At 42.4% G+C, this 23301-nt stretch overlaps 2 protein-coding genes across 3 annotated transcripts in view; one reads left to right on the forward strand and one right to left on the reverse strand.

Annotated features, from left to right (window-relative positions):
• The window catches only part of GSG1L2 (GSG1 like 2), a 132051-nt gene that overhangs the window by 68920 nt on the left and 39830 nt on the right, over positions 1-23301 (reverse strand). The window contains exon 2 of the mRNA XM_088482734.1: positions 4765-4812. Coding sequence (XP_088338860.1) covers positions 4765-4812 — 48 coding nt within the window. The remainder of the gene's footprint in view (positions 1-4764; positions 4813-23301) is intronic.
• The window catches only part of GLP2R (glucagon like peptide 2 receptor), a 471983-nt gene that overhangs the window by 15023 nt on the left and 433659 nt on the right, over positions 1-23301 (forward strand). The window lies entirely within an intron of this gene.

The raw sequence follows: 23301 nt of genomic DNA on the forward strand, positions 1-23301 counted from the left end.
CAGGCAAAGACATGCCCCCAAAACTGTCACAACATGCCTCCATTTCAGTTGCCACCCCCCAACGCTGCTGCCCTTAAACAGTCCCTGTCTGTCAATCACTTTGCAAATAAAACCTTACTGCGAGCGAACTTGGTAATAACGAGAAAGTATCCCTCAATTATCAAAGGTTGACACAACGAATCCTATTTATAGAATAACAACGTTGTTAAAATGTATTCCCTGTATCCTGTTTCATTGAATCTATTGATGGTACATTAGTGCCGTGAACCAATGTGAATTTGAAGGTGATGATGAGCATCACCACATAATTAACATATACTATTAACTTTCAATTCACGATAACATTGGAGATAATTTACTACTTAGAAACTTGTATTAATAATGATTGATTATATCAATCAATAAATTTCTTTATCAGTTTATATGCCACGAAGGATTTTGGAGGACAGTAAAATACTCCTACTATAATATATGTTCCATGGGTATTTAATGGTGATACTTCAACAGTAATCTTATACTAATATGAACAGTTGGATCAGTGACATTGCATTTTTTTAAAAAAAAACATTTTATTGTTAGGAAAGCGACATATTGTAATACAAATATATCTTAAATAATCCTCAGCATAATAAACACATTGCCGAGAATCATCCAACAAAATTATTATAATATTTGCAGTATATAAATCCAGATATAAATTGCAGTTGTGCACACAGGAAACAGTTACGTACACTGTTACATATTTAGTTACAGTCACAATTACCATTAACATTAACGGGCCGGCTTACAGTTATAGTGTGAGTAAAAATCATAATCGGGATCAAAATCAAAAGGGAGGACCGTTATAAAGTACTTCCAAATTAAACCATGATGTTAGTTGGAAACATCTCCGTAAAGAATCCTTAAGTGATGGGGATAATGTTTGAATATAAGGTAACCATGTACCAAAAAACTTTTCAGTAAGGTTTTCATTATTGGTGGACGTCTCTGTCCAGTCCATTGTAAACAGAAATATTATTCTAGGATGTAATAATGTAAGAGTAGGTGGGTTAGGTTCAATCCATTGTGAGAGGATGGTCTTTTTTGCAGCTGCAGTCAATTTGGTCAGAAGTAACTTATTTCCTTTTGTCAAACCCTGTGAGTGTGTGTTTGTGGTTATATTCCAGAAAGCCCAATCTTTAGAGATCACAAAAGCAATTTTTAGAATCCCTTGTATGACATTGCATTTTTAATTTGATTTAGGATCTAACTCAACCTGACAAAAGGGATACAGTTATATAATGACACATGCACTAAAAATAAATACCAGCTTGTGATAGTGTAATTGACTAACATACCTTCAGATGCATTTTTCTGTCAATTTAATCCCTTACACGTGAATCATTTATGAGGGATACAAATAATCATAGCAGTAGATAATAAACTATTACAAGCTAGCAGCGTATGGTGTGTCACTAAAATATTTTTTAATTTATTTTTACAACTTTGTACTTTTTCTTATGGTTTTAACCTTTCACTGAACAAGGTTTTTGTTTTTTTTGTAACTAAACAGTATTAAAAAAAGTTATGTTTTACTAAACTATTATCTTCACTTTTGTGCACCACATTGAACAATTTCTTCATTTTTCTGTATTTAGAATTTGGTATATATGGTTTTCCATATTGTTAGTGGCAGCACCCCCACCTATATAAAAAAAAATTATAAAAATCTCTTTTGATTCAACAATAGAATATCCATTTTTCTTTTTCTTGGGGTTATTTTTGAATTATTATTTGCTAGTGCAGTGGTTTCCCTTTCCCCCATTCTCCTTGTATCTGAGGTTGGGAAATCCTGCTCTTAGGGCCTGATTCAGAGATGGACGCTAATGTCACCACTGCTGCGATTTTGTACACAATGGCTGTGCAAAAATATGCAAATGTTGCAGATGCTGGGGTTTGTATTGACACCCACCAGCAGCTTGGAAATAAAAGTGACTGCGTATAATAAAGGCGCAGCATCCGACACAGATCAGTTGATAATCTGCCTTCTGAGTAACCCTATATCCGTGCGGAATGAGCATGGGAACTGAGATGCTGGAGACATTTTTACTGCCTATGAGATCACAACTGCAGGCAAAGACATGCCCCCAAAACTGTCACAACACGCCTCCGTTTGAGTTGCCGGCCCCTAGCGCTGCCGCCCTTAAACGATCCCTGTCTGTCAATCACTTTGCAAATAAAACCTCAATGCGAGCAAACTTGGTTATAATGAGAAAGTATCCCTCCATCTTGGCACAGAAAATCCGGTTTATTTGCTGACACAGAATCCTGAAATGAAGCGTAGTCATTTCCAGGGGAGAGCAATTCTTTACTTGACAGCTCCGCAAAAACACAAAAGCCCCCTTTAGGAGTCATTACCCATGCTCAGTGTGGGACACAACCTAAATGAGGAGAGGTGGACAGTGCCAAGGTGGGGAAAAAAGCAGGACAAACAGAAGAGACTCTAGTGCTCAATCTATCCAACATATCCCTGACTGTACAGTGCTGAACAAAGGGATCTCATTTGTACTGACCAACAAATTCAGGGAGTTTGATTGGAAGGTGGATTTACAGTAAGCTGGTTACATCGACAGATAAAGCTCCGGGAAAAAGTGTCCATTCAGGATACACAGTAGTGTAGCTTTAAGAAAAAGTCCAAGTTTGATCCAATATCCCATAATCAATTATGGGGTTCATTAAGACCATGGACTATACAGTCTGTGACTTGAGTAAAAGTATCACCAATAATACTCTAATTTATCCAAAGAGGAGTAGATGGCCCTGAAAAACCCGAATCACCACAGAAATGTGATATGCACTGACTACAAAGGTGAGGGCATTGTTATCCAGAACATCAGTGACTACTGTATAAAGTAGAAATCTATTATCAACTTGACAATCTAGAGGTATATAGCCTCTATATACAGCCTTTCAATGAGAGTTGAATAATTTGATTGATACAGACAATGAAGGTATTATTCCAACCGAGGAATCTGCATATTTAAATTCTGACACACATCAAAGGTACTGTACAGTATATGCTGCAGACAAATCTTAAACTCATGGGCAGGCCAGTAATATTGACCTGAGATTCACTTTGTAACCCAATATCTATAGATTTCTATATGCAACTGTGTACAACTGGAAATATACAGACACAACTGCACTTCTTCTGAAACTGGAGAGGTTTGAAAATTTTCTAAATGATATGTGGCTTTGCTGTATGGATGTTCCAAAGGTTTATACTAATGGGATACAGTCTGTATCCCAGGCGGCCGCGATGCCGGCACTGATATCCCGACACAGACATCCCGACTGCCGGGATAGCGTAGCTAAGTAGTGGGGTGTGGGAGTAGGGTTGGGGGGGGGATTAGGGTGCGGGGTTAGGCTCTAGGGGGAGGGTTAGGGTTTTTTCCAGTGCCAATAAGGAGTTTGGGCTGGTTATGGTTTTTTTTGGGCAGGGAACATCACGCCATATTTTTCTAAACACTTTCTTTACACTGTACACACAAAAGCACTGCACAGGGCTGGTTGATCAGTGCTTCGGCAAAACACGCAGCTAACCGGCACTTTTATTAACTACTTCTATTCTGCTCCATGTTCCATTGTGTTTTGAAACACAGTTCTGATACTCCATTCACACTGCAAACCCGTGTCGCACCCGGGATTTTGTACGCTGCTCAGCCAGGGTGAGACTCCTTTCAGGCTGGCGTCCCGACCTGGCTTCCAACAGCCTATGTACATAAATTTCATGATTCCATTAAAAGTAAATCCTAACTGCTTCATGTTAGTGCTGGCACAACCCTAATTTGATCATTTGATGTCAATATCCTCATTAGGGCAGAGCCTGGCTCATATTGTCAAATAGTCTCCCAAGTTTAACCCCCCCTTCCTGTATAGCCAGTTATGGAGCACTGATGGTCACACACTGGAGGCTAAATCGTGCCTCACATAGGTCCTAGGAAGTATGACCTCAGTGAAGACATGGCTTCTATTTTTTGCTGATCGCCCATAAGCAGATATGTAACTAGTGACACCTCAACTTTTTTTGTTTTGGAACAGGAGTTGGTTTGGGTGACTAGCGACATATGTATAATTTATCAAGGATAAAACTGTTTGGTTTACAGGTAGCAATACTGATGCTGTCAGAGTGCCTTCTCGGCTGCATAGGTGTTGCTCCTGGATGCTCGAAACAGTGGGCAAGTCTACTAGAATCCGCCTATGGCCGCTCACTTCCTAAGTGAAGTGGGTAGTTTGGGCAGTTGATGACATGATTAGCGCTGAATCGTGTCTTCGTGGCCCTGTCCCCTGCTTCACAATGCTGGTAATCATGGCATTAGGTAGTGGAGGCAAGGCCATGATAACACAATCACACCATCCACTTTGCTGAACCACTCCCCCCATGCAACACACTTTGCCCCCCCCACCACGCCTCCCGGGGCTGTGGATTAAAAGGTAGACGGTGTTACTCTAGATAGACACCAGATGATAGACAGTCAAAAGGTCGACAGGGATAAAATGTCGACGCACTGATGATCGACATGTAAGAAGGTACAGATTTTCGACATATTCAAAAGGTCGACACGAAATGATCGACGTATGATTTTTTTTATTATTATTTGTTTTTCTAGCCCTAAGCTTCACATTTTTGACGAACTCAAAAAAAACAAACAGGAAAACACAAAAACCAAGGAAAACGTGTTTCCTTTCACTGCTTATTATAGCTAAAGTTCATACAATAATTACCTCTGTCTGCAGGGGGTGTGAGGTTAATAAAGCTTCTGCATTTCTCTCCTGGAAAACAAAATAAAGAAGCCGCTATAAACAAGGTAGGTGATTTGACAGTAACTAAAAAGAAAACCACATTGCACATTGCTATATTAAATATTGTATACTACTGAGGTAAATTATAAGACTGGAATAATAAGTGTTAAAACATATCTGCTGTTACTATCTATCCAATATAGTATCTTTCGTGTGGAAGAAGGCAGATATAGGCTGTTCTGATGGGGGCAGCAGTTTCTCGATCTTGTACCCAGGGCTTAAAGTGGAACTCTCCCCCGCCATCTACTCCCCTAACCTCCCCCCCCCCCCCACCTGCCACGCTAGTCTGCCTGGCTAAAACAAGTGTGCAAGCTGTTCTTTACACACACACTATTGTGTATACGAAACTGTAAAGTGTATGGCTGGGGGCCGCCTAGGCCCCAGAAGCTTTTGTGTGAAATACATTTTAGATGCTTTTTTTTAGCATTCCTGCCATCAGCTGAGACTACAATGTTAGATCACTTAAAAAGAAAAAAAAAAAGTTCAATATCATCAGTGTTATTTTTCTACCGTGCATCCTGAGTTGTGTTTTTTTTTTTGTTTGTTTGTTTTTTGTGGGGTCCCCACAAACTAGTCTGTCACTTGGATGCCTAATGTTTTTTGCAACCCCTATGTATTGCCTTCGCTTGATTCTTTCCTTACCTATATGCTGGTTTCAAACACAAAAAGAAGAATTACAGATGCACAACTCCAAAATTACTAATTATATATAATAATACATTTTGCAATAAATAAATAGAGGTTTTGGCATAATCATGGCCATGGTTATGGGCCTACCCACCGTGCCCAGGTAACCTCTCAGGGTAGGTCCCTAACATACTGGGGTTGAAATCCAGAGGACAGGATTTCAGCCCCAGTATGTTAGGGACCTAGCCTGAGAGATTACCTGGGCGCGGTGGGTAGGCCCATAACCATGGCCATGGCTATATGCTGGTTTCTCTGAAATTAGGGACCTCTGAAGAAATTGAGCCTCCATTAGGCAGACAGTAAGTGGCTCCCTGTCTGTGGGACTTCTGTGCAGGGACTTGGTGGAGTTGGAACTAGTTCCACCTACAATTAGAGGTGATGAAACTCAGGGCTTGATTCAGACCCGTTCGCTAGGCTGCGTTCGTCAGCAGCCAAAGTATGCAAATCCCACGATCGCTAGCAAGACATTAGCATGCCCACTATGTCTTGCCGTGCGATCGCGGTATGTATTTAGATGCCCGCCAGCTTGACACAAGACACCCACTTTCCCTTAGTAACATACGTCATCTCCAGTAAGTATATTGAACAATCGGTAACATCTGTCCCATATGCACCACTTGTGGCTGACCATACCCTACCGCAAGCACTGCGAGTGCTGCTGTGTGTAATTCAGCCATGTGACTTGTACGCTGATGTGTCTTAATTATGCATGTCCCTGAAATAGCGTTCCAACGTACAGACACGCCTGCGTTCGCATCACCACAGCCCCATTACCATTGACCACCCCCTGTCTCCACCCACAAACGGCACATCCTGTCACTCATGCTTGTGGTGCGTCTGTGTACAGGCTTGGAAAACTTCCCAATCGCATGGACTAGTTCGCACATGTGCACTGCGTTTTGTACGCATGCGCAGATTAAAAACATCGGCAGGCTATGTGCGAATACAACCTTGCTAACCGGTCTGAATAAGGCCCTCAGTTCCACTCCTGCCCCTTTAACCCCTGCTTGTATCACACTGGCACTGGGAGGCTGACATAAGTCATTTTAGATTCCTTAGAGCCTGATCCTAGATAACCAATTCAGATTGGAGTCTGTGTACGGTAGGTCAATGTTGCTGCATCAAATAGAAAAAGCACTAACTGCTTTGCCATTTGAGCTCTTTGTCCTCAGCATTACTTTATCGACGGTCTAAAGTTAATTAGTACGGCTGTTTTGAAATGCCCAGTACCCCTTGTGGGAGACTCATGACGCGTTTAACTTCTACATCAGTGTTGGCAATTGGTGCCCCTTAAAGGGGTTACAAATATAGGAGCTCATTCAGACCCGATGGCTAAGCAGCGACCGCTCGCTGTTGCCGATAGTCGCACATCGGTGCATGCGTATGGTTCACAATGCGCATGTGCAAGCCAGACTTAGCGATCGGGAATCGAGAGCTCGTTGCACACAGGCTGGCTGCTACTTTGAGTGACAGCGCCGTTTGTGGGTGGTAACGGGAAGATGCTTGTGAAACGGGGGTGTTGGTGTGCGAACGCAGGCATGCCTGGCTGCCAGAACGGAGTTTAATGGGTGCGCATAATTAGAAAAGTAGCGTCATTGAACACGTCACTTGGTTGTTTTTTAGCCTGAACTGCTTGCGGGAGGGTAGGGTCTATCACAAGCACTGCGAGCAGCTCCGATGGCCCTCTATGTTCCCGATTAAATACACACTTCCTGGAGATGACATGTGCAGCAAGTGACAGGTTGGAGGTTTTACAGTCCTGCATACATTCACTTTCATCGCTCTCTAGGACAAAGTGGGCGTCCTTACACCCCAAAGCGATCGGGTCTGAATGAGCTCCATAGTCGTGACAAGGACAACTTCCTGGTCTTTTGCATAGTGTGTGTAGTGCAGATAATGTCTATGTAGCAGGTAAGTATGATTGGATGGTAAGAGGTCCAATGGTTCTCCCCCATCGCTCAGCCTTGTCCCTTTCCCTGATTGGCCTGCCATGTCCCACAGGACATGGAAGGCCAATCCCTCATGTTTAATTGAACAATTTTAATGATTTGAAATCAAGAAATGTTTATGGGATATAATCCTAGCTGTATACTTTCCCAAACATGCCTAAAGACTCCCCGATTATGAAGCAGTTTGGAATTCTGGCAATTACCACATGACAATGAATATTACATCAGCAAGCCCCGCCCACCTCAGTGATCACCAAGCAGGTGTAGGTTTGTAAGCACATAAGTGTGCTTTACCCTGAACCACTTTATAACACACATGACACAAAGCACCTCCTACCTCTTTTCATATTGTACTGTAGCTACTGTTTTAGTGTGCATATCTATATAAGAAGTAAGAAAGCGTGTCTGCTTGTCTGTTTTAACCTTTATGCAAGACCAGAGTTTTGGACCTAGTGCTACCAAATTTGGCATGGTTTAGGGATTAAGTTTTTACCTAGGTTTGAACCTTGTCAGGGCCACACACTGTCACACAATCCCTAAAAATTGGGACATTCTTAAATCACACAGGTTCTAGGGCTGGCTCAAGTGGATATTAGCAGTCTGCCAAAACCCCACGTGAAAGATACTGTACAAAAGGGGATGTAGTTATGAGACCGGCGGTCTTAATCCCGGCAAGGAAGTTAACATTGGCGTCTAAATACCGACGCCTATGTTAATCCCAATGCCGGAACGCCGAGAGGACGCTGGACCTATAGTCACTGGGGATGGGGAGGTTAGGTTTAGGGACCCCCGGAGGGACTTAGGGTTAGGCACCCCCTCTGGGAAGGTTAGGCTAGGGGAAGGGGGGGTTAGGTTTAGGTACTAGGAGGAGAGGTTAGGGTTAGGCACCCGCCCCAGGAGGGTTAGGTTTAGGATGCTGGGAGGGGGGGTTGGGTTTAGGCACTAACTGGGGGAGGTTAGGGTTAGGCACCCTTAAGGGATGGTTAAGGAGGGAATGGGGTAGGGACAGTATACTTACCTGCGCTGTCGGGATTTTCACCCATCCGGCTGCCGGCGTCAGGATTTGAACCGCCGGGCTGATGTCCGGCGGTCATTCATACTGATTCCTTACAAAAGTATCCTTTTAAACTCAGGGGTGTATGTATCAAGCAGTGAAAAGCATGGAGAAGTGGTCCAGTGGAGAAGTTGCCCATAACAACCAATCAGCTTTGAAGTAGCATTTATTAAGTACAGTCTATAAAGTAATAGGTAGGAGCTGATTGGTTGCTAGGCAACTTCTCCACTTCTCCATGCTTTTCTCCTCCTGATACATAAACCCCTCAGTCTGAGCAAGTGTCAAACTTTGACTCATGCAAGTTCATATCAAATCCAGAGTTAGTACATTTTAAAGTGATCATATATTGGTCAGCCCTGTGTTTGCATGCAAGGGGCGTAAACTTTGTGGTCCACATAGCAATATCTAACAGTTCTACCCCAGTATGCCACACAGTGCCCCCTACACATTGGGCCAAATGTAATAGGTAGTCAGTTTTAGTAACAGTACAAACTCGCTCTTTCTCGCACTTTAAAAGGTGCGAGTTTTAGAGAAGCCATCACAGATCAGTGAGATCCGTGGTGGCTTCTGTCTGTATTTTAAAATTCAAATGACGTGCACCCCCTCCCCAAAAGCCTTACCAGCCCCGGGCTTTATAAAGCCTGTCCTGGTTCTAAAAACACAGGTGCCAAAATGCGTAGGGGCCCCTGTATATTAAGAACCAGTACAGGGCTTTGCAGAGCCAGTGCTGGTTTTGGAAAATCAGGGGACAAAATGAGTAGGGGTCCCCTGAAAAATTCCTAAACCAGCACCGAGCTCTTTCTAGAGGGGGGATAATGCCACAGCCAGGGAAAACCTTACACCGGTTTCCCCGGCCAAAGCATTACCCCTGACCGCTAGTCAGCCCAGGCCGGGGATCCATGGGGAGTTGGGGACCCCCCCCAATAAAGGGGTCCCCCTCTCCGGGGCACCCCAGACCTAGACTGATAGCCCAGGGCTGTCCGTAGCACCCTAGGTCGGTGGATGCTGGGTTGATAGTGTTAGTGTTTTGTGTAAATTAAAGGGTTAAATATTCTCTGTGTAGAACCACACGTACCAGCAATCCTCTACCGCATGCTGGTATTTGGAGAACCACAAATATCAGCATGCAGGGCATTACGGGCACGCTGGCACTTGTAGTTCCACAACTAAAGAAATACATTAAAAAAAAAAACCCACACCGTGAAAGTAAAATTTTAATAAAACATTTCCCCTTCACTCACACATACTCACCTAGTATCCAAAGTAATCCATAGGGGTGCCTGAAATAAAAATCCATACTCCCCTCTCCTATGCGTAGTTCATGTCCTCTTCATTCCCTGTAGGCATCCAAAGGGTTAAAATAACAAACCGGGAAAAAAAACGTACCATGCTGGACACAGCAAAGGTATGTGTGTGTACACATACCTTTGTTCCGCGTAAATGACCGGGGCACACGTGTGCCCCGTCATTGAAGGCGCCGCCAGCCAATCAGCGGGCATCTCTGTCGGAGCAGCTCTCTGGCTGAATGCGGTCAGCCTGTGTTCCCCATAGACATCAATGGTGAGAATTCACCATTGAAGTCTATGCTGGGTCCCGCTACATCGTAACCACAAGGTTAATTGAGTTTAATCTTGTGGTTACATCATTGATACAATGTTGCGACATTGTATCAATGCTGTAACCACAAGATTAATCTCAATTAACCTTGTGGTTACTATGTAGCGGGACCCAGCTTAGACTTCAATGGTGAATTGATGTTGGTGAAAGCTTTTCCCTGGCTGTGGCATTATCCCCCCGCAAGAAGAGTTCGGTGCTGGTTTTGGAATTTTCAGGGGACCCCTACTCATTTTGTCCCCTGATTTTCCAGAACCAGGACCAGCTCAACAAAGCCCTGTGCTGGTTCTTAATATACAGGGGCCCCCTACGCATTTTGGCCCCTGTATTTTTAGAACCAGGACAGGCTTTATAAAGCCCGGGGCTGGTAAGGCTTTTGGGGAGGGGGTGCACGTCTTTTTTTTAATTTAAAACCTTTTACATAAGTACACACAGAAACATGCATGTATCTCATGGATATGTGCATGTTTCTGTGTTAATCTGACCTGCTCAGGACATACTCTCTAGCCTGAAGCAGGTCTATTATTTGGGGACTTTTGGTTATCTTTTTTTTTTTTTTTTGCGAGTCTAAAACAGACACCCTATTACATTGGGCGAGTTAATTGTTTTCAATGTGAAAACATCTGGATGCGAGTTTGAGAATGGAGATTTTTAGTAACTCTGAAAAACGTGAGTTCTATTGAACTAACACCCTATTACATTCGGCCCATTATATCACACAGTAATGCCCTTTACAGATTATACCACATAGTAGTAGTGCACCATATAACACATTATTCCACACAATAGTAGTACCCCTTACACATTATGCCACACAGTAATGCCTCTTACACATTAAGGCCCCCCCCCCAGCAACTCACCTACCCGTGTGCCTCCAGCAGTCTCTTGCCTCCCCCTTTGTGCCGTCAGCAGCGAGCAGTTGTGGATTTGGTCCCAGGCCACCAGCTAATTACAGCTGGTGCACCTGCAGGCAGCGGCAGACATGGATGGACAGCACAGCTACAATTTGAATCTGGTGCCGGTTGCGAGCCAATCGGAGCTTGCGGACCGAAAGCCAATTGGGAGCCGCCACTGCTGATTGACCAAATAAACACTGCTGCCACCTGGGCCCCCCTTGGTGGCTCTGATTGGACTGGCCCACCTTGTGTGTGTGTGTGTGTGTCTGGGTGCAGGGGGAGCGGTGGGCCACAGAGGCAGCTCGGGCACCATAGCAGCCGCACCCCTTTCACCCACAGTAGTTACACCACTCTTTCAAGTTTGCAAGAGGGATATAAGCCATATCCATGTGACCTCTAATATAATCAATCTGGAAACTACAGTGTTAGGTTTTAAATTGCTACAATAAATCCAGCAAATAATCAATATAGCCCTTTAGGGTGGGAACATCGTTAGATTGAAGTTTTAACTCCAGACTGCTCAATTTAAAAGTTACATACAAACCAACTAATAAAAATCTTGAGATTACTGTAAAAACTGCAAGTACCCACCTATTAGGTAAGCATTTCTTATGAATTGTTTGGTAAAGGATGAAAGCAGGAAGAGAGCAGGATTTAGTTGTCTGCCAAGGACACAAAATACCAAATGTACTTGGAAATCGTGGACGTCACTACTGCCAGCTCTCCACTCGGAACACCTGTCGGAGAGCTGTATGTATACACTGCAAAACTCTATTGTTTGGCACATGATGTGGGCACCTCTGCCAGAACCTATTTTTTGTTAGGATACTGCCTGGGTATCTGATTTATATATATATATATATATCTATATATATATATATAGATATATATATATATATATATTAGTTATAGTGAAAAATCAAGCCAGATACTCTATGCTTACTACATTTATGCTATTGGTTGACAGCAGCTTGCTGCAACTTTAGAGCTTAGGGCCAGATTCACAGATAAACGCAACTGCAAATTGCATGCAGATCGAGCAATTATTTGCCATTGCGTATGCATCGCAGTGCGCGAAGGCAGCAGTGCGTTCACGGAGGCCCATTGCAGATTGATTGACAGGAAGTGACCGTTTGGGGGTGGAGACTGCGTGGTTTGCGAAAACGCAGTCTTGCCTGGCCGTTTGAACGCTGTTACGTGGGTGTGCATAAATTAGCCACTACAATGGCATACGCAGCTCTGTGGGGCAGAAGAGCTTCCTGGCCTGCATGTGGTCAGACCTTCTGCAAGGGTAAAATGGCCACTTATGTACTTCAATGGTACTGATGTTTAAGTAGGTATGCATAGTTATACGCAGGTGAGAAGCCAGTAGTGAGCGTCTTTATGCTCGGGTGATCTTTGCTAACATTAGCATATTTTTGCAACTGTGTTGCATATGGAGACACAGTTGCATTGGCGTATATCTCTGAATCAGGCCCTCAGTGCACAGGACAGGACCCTTTGTATACAGTAGGTGTGAAAAAATGCTACAAAGTAAGAATGCTTTTAAAAATAGAAGTGTTAATAGTTTATTTTTAGCAATTAACAAAATAAAAAGTGAATGAACAGAAGAGAAACCTAAATCAAATCGGTATGATCACCCTTTGATTTCAAAACAGCATCGATTCTTCTAGGTACACTTGCACAAACTCAGAGATTTTGTAGATTTATAGTCGGGTGTATGAATAACTGTCACAAGCCGCCGTGTCTTGTTGGACAACGGTGCTCCTAGTGATTCTCTTAAGCCTGTTGCCGGGAGATGGAGACGCCACGCTGTCAACTCATGAAGCCCTCCCATCCGTCTGTACATAGTCCCTGCCGGGACTAGATTGGTTCTTCCCACTTTTTTCTGTCCTGCTGGTGCGTTGCTCGGTGATGGCGTCTTACACTTGTTTCCATAGAGTAGGTATCTCTCACTGTGATAGTCAGCATCTCCAGTCCTGAGTCTGTTGTGTCTTCTGTTGTACTGTATAACATCCTAGCGGCATTAACCGCACTGCAGCGTCTGAGGTTCCAGCATAACATTGTGGCTATCTCTGCTGCAGAGTGTCTCCAGCCTTCCAAGTGAAGTGTCATATTCCGGCGGTACAGTGTGCACTGCTGCATCCGAGGGTCTCCAGCCTAACACCGCAACTACCTTCACAGTGGATGTACACATCATTTCTCAGTTGCTGCATCACATCCTGGTGGCATTAACCGCACTCCAGCATCTGAGGTTCCAGCATAACATTGCTGCTGCAGAGTGCCTCCAGCTTTCCAAGTGCCGTGTCATATTCCGGCGGCACAGTGCACACTGCTGCATCTGAAGGTCTCCAATCTTACACCGCAACTACCTCTGCAGTGTACACGTCATCTCCCCGTTGCCGCATCACTTCCTGGTGGCATTAACTGCAGTGCAGCATCTGAGTGGACTAAGCCTGAACATCATGGCAATCTCCGCTGTTCTGCGTCTTCAGTAATCACAATTGCCGTACCATCTCGGCGGCATTAACCACAGTGCAGCGTCTGAAGGGACTTTACTGTACACCAAGGTTATATCCGCTGCTCTGCATCTCTGAACATCTCCGGCCATTCAGGCTGCTCTGTGACCATCAGGTTGCCACTTTTGCAAAGTATCTCCAGCCCTCAAGGCTGCTCCGTGATAATCAGGTCACCATCTTTGACAAGCATCTCCAACCCTCAAGGCTGCTACGTGCCTGCCAGATGTCCACCTTTGTCTAGCATGTACGGCCTTGGGTTACAACTGCATTATCCTTTGGTTGATCCCATCGCTATAATAATCCTCAGAACTATTACCACCTGCTGAAGATATTCCTTTTAGGATTCATAACAATAACCAATCATACCAAACAGGTGATAATGATCATCATTTTCATATGTAGGTTGAAATAGTCAGTCGTTAACTGAAACAGAAACAGCTGTGTAGGAGGCAGGGCCAGCAACAGAAATCCTGGGGCCCAGCACACACTTTAATTAGGACCCCCTATCCCCTCCTAGTACATATATGCACGTCGTCCATTGGCTCATCCCCTGTGTCTCTCAGCCTTATCCTCGCCTGCATTGTACCAGCCTCATCCTAGCCAGCGTGTCTCCAGCCTCATCTGTCTCTCCATCTCCAGCCGTTCACTCATCTCCCCTCTGTCTCCCAGCTTAATCATCCCATGATGTCACATGCGCTGCGCCGGGATTCTGACCCTGGCTTCTCTGCTCTTTCTGCATATGCCCGGCATTTACAGCAGCAGGCCAGCGGCAGAAGCAAGGGATGGGTGGACATGCACGGGGCATGGTACAAGTGTCTCCCTTGTACCAACATGTCGTCGGGCTTGGAAGGAGGCTTTAAAACTGTGTGAGGAACAGCCAAACTCTTCAACAAAGATGAGGTTGAGGAAGACCATTTCTTGTCACAAGTCATACACCATGGTAACACTGAGCACAGCAACAAGATACAAGGCAGTTATACTGCATCAGCAATGTCTCTCCCAAGCAAAGACTTCAAAGCAGACTGGGGTTTCAAGATGTGCTGTTCAAGCTCCTTTGAAGAAGCACAAAGAAACCGGCAACGTTGAGGACTGTATAGGCAGTGGACGGCCAAGGAAACTTAGTGCATCTGCTTCCCTTCAAAATCGGAAGATGTCCAGCAGTGTTATCATCTCAGAACGGGCAGAAACCAGTAGAAACTAGGTACACCCCTCTACTGTTCGGAGAATTCTGGCCAGAAGTGGTCTTCGTGGAAGAATTGTGGCCAAAAAGCCATACAGATGTGTCCAATTACATCTATCCTCCATCACTACAAGTTGCACCACACAACGCGTGAGCTCCGTGTACCTCGGTAGAGCCGAGCATCTTCTGTGCATCTTTTTACTTTCAAATGCGTCTTATTCACACAGTGATGTGAATACAGTAGGATGCACAAGCTGCTTCTGCTAATTAAAATTATATGCAGCATGCCTATGTTTTCTGAGTGTGCGCGGGTGTATCTGCATGTGAACTGTTACGTTACAGTGTCAGCGGCTGTAACACTGTAACTTAGCGTTTCGCATGCAGATACACCCACAGCCGCACAGGGAACATAGGCATGCTGCACATCATGTTAATCAGCAGAAGTTGCTTGTGCATTCTATTCACATCATTGTTTGAATAAGACGCATTTGAAGGTAAAAAGACGCTACCGAGTCACGCCACGGCATGGCGCAATTAGAAGGGTTGTTTAATGCGCAAGAAGGCTAGATGTATGAGGACACATCAGTATCTTCGATGTGGAAACCAGGCCAAGCGACTCAACTATGCGTGAAAACATAGGCACTGGGGTGCAGAAAAATGGCAGCAGGTGCTCTGGAATGATGTCATTTGAAATATTTTGCTGTAACAAGACTGTTTGTTCGCTGAAGGGCAGGACAGTGGTACAATAATTAGTGTCTGCAGGCAACAGTGAAGCATGGTGGAGGTTTCTTGCACGTTTGGGGCTGCATTTCAGCAAATGAAGTTGGGTCTTCGATAGGTTGACAGATCCCGCAACCAATTGATGGGGGATTACTATCACTCTCGTCAGTTGATCTCATTGGGTGGGCTGTTCAAAGTGATCTAAATTTATCATAGTGTTGCTTGTATGTTGCAGTTTAATAAATGATAAACTTCTAGACAATATGAGTCTGTTTCATTCTTACTTTTATAATGTGCCGTATATCGCTGTTCTTGAAAGTAGGTGACCTATACTTTAATGCTTAACTGTATGAACGCTTGTATATCTATTGTATGCAAGGTATACTTCTGTCTATCCTAATTTGTATGTAAGGTATATTTATCATGCTTCTTAATTGTATGCAAAATGTACATCTGTAATTGCATACAAGATGAGCATCTGTCTAACCTATTTGTATGCAAGATATATATCTGTGATTGCATGCAAGGTATACATTTGTCTGTCCTAATCGCAAGCAAGGTATATTTATCATGTACTGTATGGTGATTACTTAACCCTATATCGATCTGTCTCCTCTATATATGGATTGTCTCAGTGTGTACCGCTGCTGAACTTGCTGTGCATAATAAAGTGATTGTTACAGATGGCATTTGTAAGCATTTAATCCATAAAATATGGAGGCTCTGTAGTGGAATTAGTGTCTGGTGGATATGGTGGGGGTATCCTAATACGTGTTAGTAACATAGCTAGATATGGCATCATCAATTCTAATGAACCTAGAATGTAGGTAACTATTACAGTTTGATGTAATGATAATAACAAATATACTGTTTACTCTAACTGTAGTTGATCACTCGGTTTGTGTATCTCAGTATTGACCCTGTGTTGTGGTTGTTACCGTGTTGTAACTAATGGGCTGGCTATCTGGTGTTTATATAACATTTTGGTTTATGTTCCCATATTCATAATTGTTTGTATTTGATCGACTTGACCTCATTGTCTTCATTGAGTCCCCATGGTGTGAATGTTTTAAGTTTGTACATCCATTTGAGTTCTACTTTGTTTATCTTGGTTTTGTAGTTACTGAAAGTGTTGGTTGGTTTAGCACTTTGTTTTCTACCATTGGAGCATCCTGAACATGTGCCGCAATAGAAGAAACCATTGTTTGGTCCATTTTGGTCAATAGTTGTCTGTATTTTCTGTTTTGAGGGGATGTGATTTATGTACCAATTTGTTTCTGAGGCCAGGAGCCTCTGTAAATACCACATTGGGTTGGTAGATGTCAGCTAGTATCTCATCTTCTAACAATATGGGCCAGTGTCTCTTGAGGATGTGTAACATGTCTTTATATTGTCTGAAATAGTTTGTAACAAAAAGGATTTTAGTGTCTTTCTCCATGTTCTCTTTCTCTTTGTATTTGAGGAGGTCATTCCTATCTATTGTTTCTATGTCTTTAACAGCTTGCTCAACCATGGTTTTGTCGTATCTCTTCTCTAAAAATTATTAGGTCAATTCTCTGCCCTGTGTCTCATAATCCTCTTTTTTGGAGCAGTTACTCTTCAATCTAATAAACTATCTCTTCGTTATTGACTTGAGCCAGCTAGGGTGATACCAGCTGCTAGACAGAATGAAACCATTTACATCCACTGTTGTACGAAAGGTTTTAGTCTGTATCTTGTCTTCCTTTATTTGGATGTTAAGGTCTAAAAACTCCACTTGTGTTCTACTGTAATTGGCAGTGAATGTGAGATGGTTGTCGTTTATTGTTGATTTGTTCTAAGAAAATTTGTAATTGTGACTCTTCCCAATGCCAAATAAACAAAATATCATCTATGTACCTTTTCCAAAGTATGAGATTCGCCCCGAGGTCTTGGTTACATCATATGTGGTGATCCTCCCACCAACTCATGTATAAGTGCGTAACTAGAGGTGAATCTTGTACCCTCATGGTTCCGGTGGTTTGTAAATAAAAAGTATCCTCAAACCACACATAGTTATGCTTAAGGATGAATTCGATGCATTCCACTGTGAAGTTGCGCTGTACTTCTGTCCTATCAACATCTTTTTCAAGGTGGTATTTAATACTTGTGATCCCTTGTTTGTGATCTATAACTGAGTACAAAGATGTTATATCAGCTGTGACTAACCATAGCTGATCATCCCATTTAATGTCCTTCAAGCAATTCAGGACAGATGTGGTGTCTCTAATGTATGTCTTGTTTTTGTACATATGGTTGTAAGATTGAGTCTAGGTATTCTGATAAGTTTGAAGTCTGTGAACCTATTCCTGAAATAATTGGCCTACCTGGTGGTGTGATGGGGTTTTTATGAATTTTTGGTAGGTAATAAAATACCGGGATGATTGGGTGATGTGTCTGTATAAATTTAAACTCCTGATCTGTAAGTATGCCTACATTTAAACCTTTGTGCAGGTGTGTATTCAGTTTGCTCTGGAAGGTACTTGTTGGATCCTGTTTTAATTGTCTGTATGTTGTTTCATCATCCAATAAGATGTGTGCCTCTTTTAGATAGTCCTGTTTGTTAACGATCACTACCCCCCTCCCCCCTTTGTCCGCTGGTTTCACAATAATTTGGTGATTGTCCTGTAGTTCCTGTAATGTATTTTTTTCTTTTGTTGTAAGATTGTTCTCTCTATTTTCCTGTTCGCCAGCTCTCTCAATGTCTTTTTCAACCATTTTTACAAAATGTCTCGATCTGTGGCCCTTGCATGTAGCTGGGGTAAAAGGTAGATGGTGGTTTTAGAGGTGTGTGTTTGTATGGTCCTGATTTTATATCATTCTTAATTGGTGCTAGTGTTGTGTAGGCAAAGCATTTCTTCAAGGTTAATTTACGTGCAAAACTGTGTAGGTCTAGGTATGTATAGAAATTGTTGAATCTGTTAGCAGGGGCAAATCTAAGCCCTTTATCCAGGAGTTTTAATTGGTCGTCTGACAGTATGGTGTTGCTAAGGTTGAATGGCCCTTTTCCTAGTTCTACTCTGTGTTGTCCCTTGTCTTTATGAGTCTTTTCTCCTCCCCTGCAACCTGTTTTTTAGAATTTTCTTTTTAATGGTATTTCCACAGGTGTTTGTGTTGCTGGACATGGATCTAAAAGAGGGGTAGCACATTGTGTTGGATTTGTATTTTTACTTGTTGGGTGGTTTATAGGTTTCTCACTGTGTTGTTGATTATCTGTTTCTGGGTACGGTCACAATGTGGAAGTAATTGCTTTTGAATATTTATTTTGTTCAGTATATGTTGTTAGGCTGCTGTTAATCCAGCTCTTTTCTAGGGATGATCTGGCTAAATCTGCCTATCTTCGTTCTCCAAATGTGTGCTTGCTTGGGCGCCTAAAACTTTTTCACAGTGCTGAATGTGTGTGATATATTATATATATTATAGGTATATGGGAGAGCACTCACCAGACTTGACAAATTTTCAGTAGAAGCGTTTCCAAAAAAGTAAATTTAATCCATATATAGTCTCGTCGACGTTTCGGCTCCCAGAGAGCCTTTGTCAAGACAGACCAGACAAATATCCACCATCACGAAGCCAATATAAAAATATGTGCATCCTTGGTGCTGTTTATACCATAGATTAATTAGAATCGCATGTGTGACGCAACCGGAGGTGACATCACACTAATCAAAACCAGTGCTACATCCTTACTAACACTAACCCATAGTTACAGGTTCAACCATCCTATCATAAATAAACCTTACACAAACAATTCCAATTCACATTCGGAGCGCAGCTCTACACAGGTGTCAGCCTCGGACCTCTCCCCGGAAATGCTAGTGCTGGGTATGCACCACGTACCAGTGTGCTGGAATGCACAACCAGTGAGCCGCAAGCTCTACCACTAGAGCTAAATCTGCACCTCTAGTGCTGGGCATAAACTAATAAGTCACCCCTAGAGCCAAAACTGCACCTCTAGTGCTCAATACCATCACTAGCTACGCTGGTCTACATTCCTGAAATTCTTAGGTATAAATGCCTATTGATATACACATATATCACATCACCAACATATATTACAATACAAAAAAAATCACATTTAATAAACCCAGGCTAAACATCTATAGTTCTAATGTTAAATCAGTACTAATGTGTATAATAATTAAAGTTGTTTGCTTTTAAAGTGCCGAGTCATAACACCATGGGAGCCAGTCTCCTAATCTTAAATTCTAGATAAACATAGATAATGGGTTGGTTTCATTTAAGCCTTTTGGGGCAACCATCTCAAGGCTGTGTATCCATTTAGATTCACATTTCAGTAGGATTATTCCTCAATCTCACCCTCTTTCCAGGGGTGGAATCCAGTCAATTATCATACACCTTAAGGTAGGTATTGGATGCCCATTCTTGAGGAAATGAACCGCCACCGGCTTATCAGAAACTCCAGTCGAATATGCCAGGCGAATAGAGGACCAATGTTGATAAATCCATTCACGGAATGTTCTCACCGTCTTGCCGACATAAAATAATCCACAAGGGCAAGTCAGGAAATCTAGTGGTCAAGTTGACACGTCAAACGCTTACGCAGGAAAATCTTCTTGCCATAATATATATATATATTACATGATCGCAGTGGCCTCTTTCACACTGCAAGAATTGTTCAGGAATGGCTTGAGGAACATGGCAAAGGGTGGGATGTATCATACATTGCATGCTTAGCGGTGTTTATTATTACGCCATATGCATGAATAAAAATGCAAAGGACAGCTCTTTCGATAAGAGGTCTTGTGGAGTCCATGCTGCTTTGAGACCCAGCTACCAGATAACATAAGCCAGCCCAGTTGCTGTGCCCTTAGAGGGCAATAGTTGAAGGTCCCTTCAAGTACATTGTTATCTCCTGTAGGTAAAGTACATCCAAGTAATACTTTTTCAGTATGTATGTATATCCTACTTGCTGAGTTTTCAGCTTCCCCATCCTGTAGGTGCAACCAGGTTGGTGGTAGTGCACAGCTAAATGGGCAATGCGGGGAGAAGAGGGGAGGCGTGATGCCATGTTTGCATAAATTCAGTGCAAATTGTGTTATCATGCCTCCTGGGCCACCCACTTTACTCAGGAAGTGGGCAGCAATGGCGGCCTCTGGCCTTTTAAGATTTGGAAGTCTCCCAGACAGTCCAGGATAGCAGGTAAGTATGATGTATGTATGTACCACATCAAATATGGCTACCAAATGTACCAGCATTAAAAGGCAAAAAGAGAGTTTAAATATGTTGCTAAGGACTCAAGATAATATATTCATGTTTCATATGCATTTGTACATAAATTTATATTCTGTTTCAGGGAATTATTAAATTTGTGTTAGAAAAAAAATCTGTCCTATTTATATATTTAGGACTACAAATGGTTTGAATGACCATAAATGGGCTAGAAAACATGCTCAGACCTTGATAGTGAACTCAAAATGAAGGGTTTTTAGGGAGTCAGTCTGCTATTGAGAAGCTGTCGATATTCTAGCAGTCATTTAGGTACCAGTATCAGAAGTATCTGAGATTTGTTTGTTTTTTTATTCTGAGAAATTCTGTTGCAGTTGTATTTCTGTATGTCATTTATACAATACTTTCTTTATCCTATTAAACTCCATTTAAAATCTTCTTCTCTCATGGACTTCTGGTTCTAGCACTGATGTAGGAGCAGGATTAGTTCTGGAGTTCTGCTGCCACCGCTATTCCCAACATAATTACTGGTTCCCGGCGTCCAGACACTGTTCAGTGTCCAGTTGCCAATGCTGCCTCCCTCCCCTTTCTGCTCTGCCTGTGGCTCCTACAAGAACAGGAGAGACTCCTGATGGGTCTGATATTGTGGAGCTCTCCTCACAACCTTTTGGATCCCAGTTTACTCAGTCTATCCAACATGTTAAATCACAGGTGCAGTAACTGGAAAGAGATATGGAGATTCTAGATGACAGTTGGGGTGAATTTCCAGGATATACCTTAGCATAGTGGGTATACTGGAGATTGTTAAAGACCCTGCACTTTACCATTTTCTTCCAGAAAGTTTGGAAATCAGTGATGTTTGTACAGATTTAGTTATTGAATGGGCCCACCGGACTGGCCAAATTAGAGATCTAAATAAACAAAGCCCACATGTACTGATTTTCCCCTGCTTGAATTATGTTAAGCGAGAGAGATTTGATCTGAAACGAGGCTGAAAAATGTATATTTCAGCACTACTATGCTGAGGTTACGAAGGCCCATAAAGATTTTTCCCTCATATGTTCTTGACTCATTAAAGATGGCCGGAAATTTGATTTGGTGTACCCAGACAGATTACGGCTGTTTGATGGCTCCTTTGCAACAGATTTCAACCTGGTTGCCGATGCTGAAGCATATCTTCAAGAGATTATTGATGCAGGCTCTCATTCCTTGAATACGGATATGTCCATACCTGATGGTCATCTTTGAGGGTGTCATTTATTGACTTTATCTTTCTGGACTACTGACCACGATTATTGATGCGGATTTTGATTACTGCTGTTGCCTTGGTTCCGTAAAGTATAATTTTGCATTTGCCAAAATATTGTTTTTATTTTTCTACAGTAATTCTATCTGTCTAGTCTTAAGGATGTTCCTTAAAGGTTTGTGCTTTCATACTAGGCGGTTACATTTTATTTCGTATTTACAAGCTGTGGCTGGCTAGGAGCTCTCAGCACATTATTTTGATTTGTTGGTGTTCACTTTTCTATTTGTCTGGAAGATGCAATACTTATGTCACATGTTTCAAGTATCTATGCAGTTGGCTTTGCACCTTCTTGCATATTATACTAGCTTTTAAATTTTTCTGTTTTAAGCTTTTAGATATTTGTATTTTTCTATTTCATTGTATGTGTTTTTTTTATTTTTTGTGTTCACCATTATGTCTACTCCCTTTCCCCCAGCCGTCATTACTTCTTCCTTAGACTGTCAGGTGCACTCATGCAATCTAATTTTTGTATACTTTGTAGATTAATTATTTGGTCACACTATATATGGTTCCTTTACTAGTGCTTTATGACGTCCCTTAAAATGTGTTAATTCAGTGGTAAAATGTAGAGTTCTTACTTCTATTCAAAAGTTAAAGGTTGATATTGCGCTACTGCAAGAAACTCACTATACCCCGTCTGAAACAATGAATTTAGCCATGTGTAATAAAACTGTCTTAGCTTCGGCCTCATTTAATACCAAAGTGAGAGGAGTGGTAAGCAGAATCCGGTGTTGTTCTGGCAAGCTTCCAAAGCAGTAGTATGGTGTGAAATCATATATGTCAAAATTCTAAAAATGTTGCAACATCTAATGTTCAAGCGAAAGAAAGATTGACTGAAGCTTATCAGTTATATAAATTGACCCCCACTCACGCCTGTAAATTTATGATTTTGTCACAATAGGTGATCATTCTTCCAATTAGAGTAGCTATAGGTTTCATGTTCATGGTAACAAGACTGGAAAACTGCAAACTAACCACCTCAGGGTTACCCAGTCCTCTGTTCTTAATCAATCTATTAAACGTGAGGATGGCAGTCGAGTTCATTCTGGAAAGCTGATTACTAAATTGTTTTGGGAATTTTATGGCCATTTATATTAGACAGATGCTATAGATGCTGATAAAAAAAAACTTATCGGACTTCCGGTGGGCGGGGCACCCAGAGTGGCCGCATTTTACTTGGGCTCCAGCCTTACATACTACAACTGACCCAAAACTGGGCTTCTTCACCCGACTTCACATTTCCAAAGTCGCTTATTGCAGTGCCACTATACTGGAGAGTGGCTTGTTTCAGGTATTGGGTCTGGAGTTGACATCTATCCACCGGAG

The sequence above is a fragment of the Taudactylus pleione genome, unplaced genomic scaffold (genome assembly GCF_031769625.1).
Source record: "Taudactylus pleione unplaced genomic scaffold, aTauple2 ptg000290l, whole genome shotgun sequence".
In the NCBI taxonomy this organism is placed as follows: domain Eukaryota; kingdom Metazoa; phylum Chordata; class Amphibia; order Anura; family Myobatrachidae; genus Taudactylus; species Taudactylus pleione.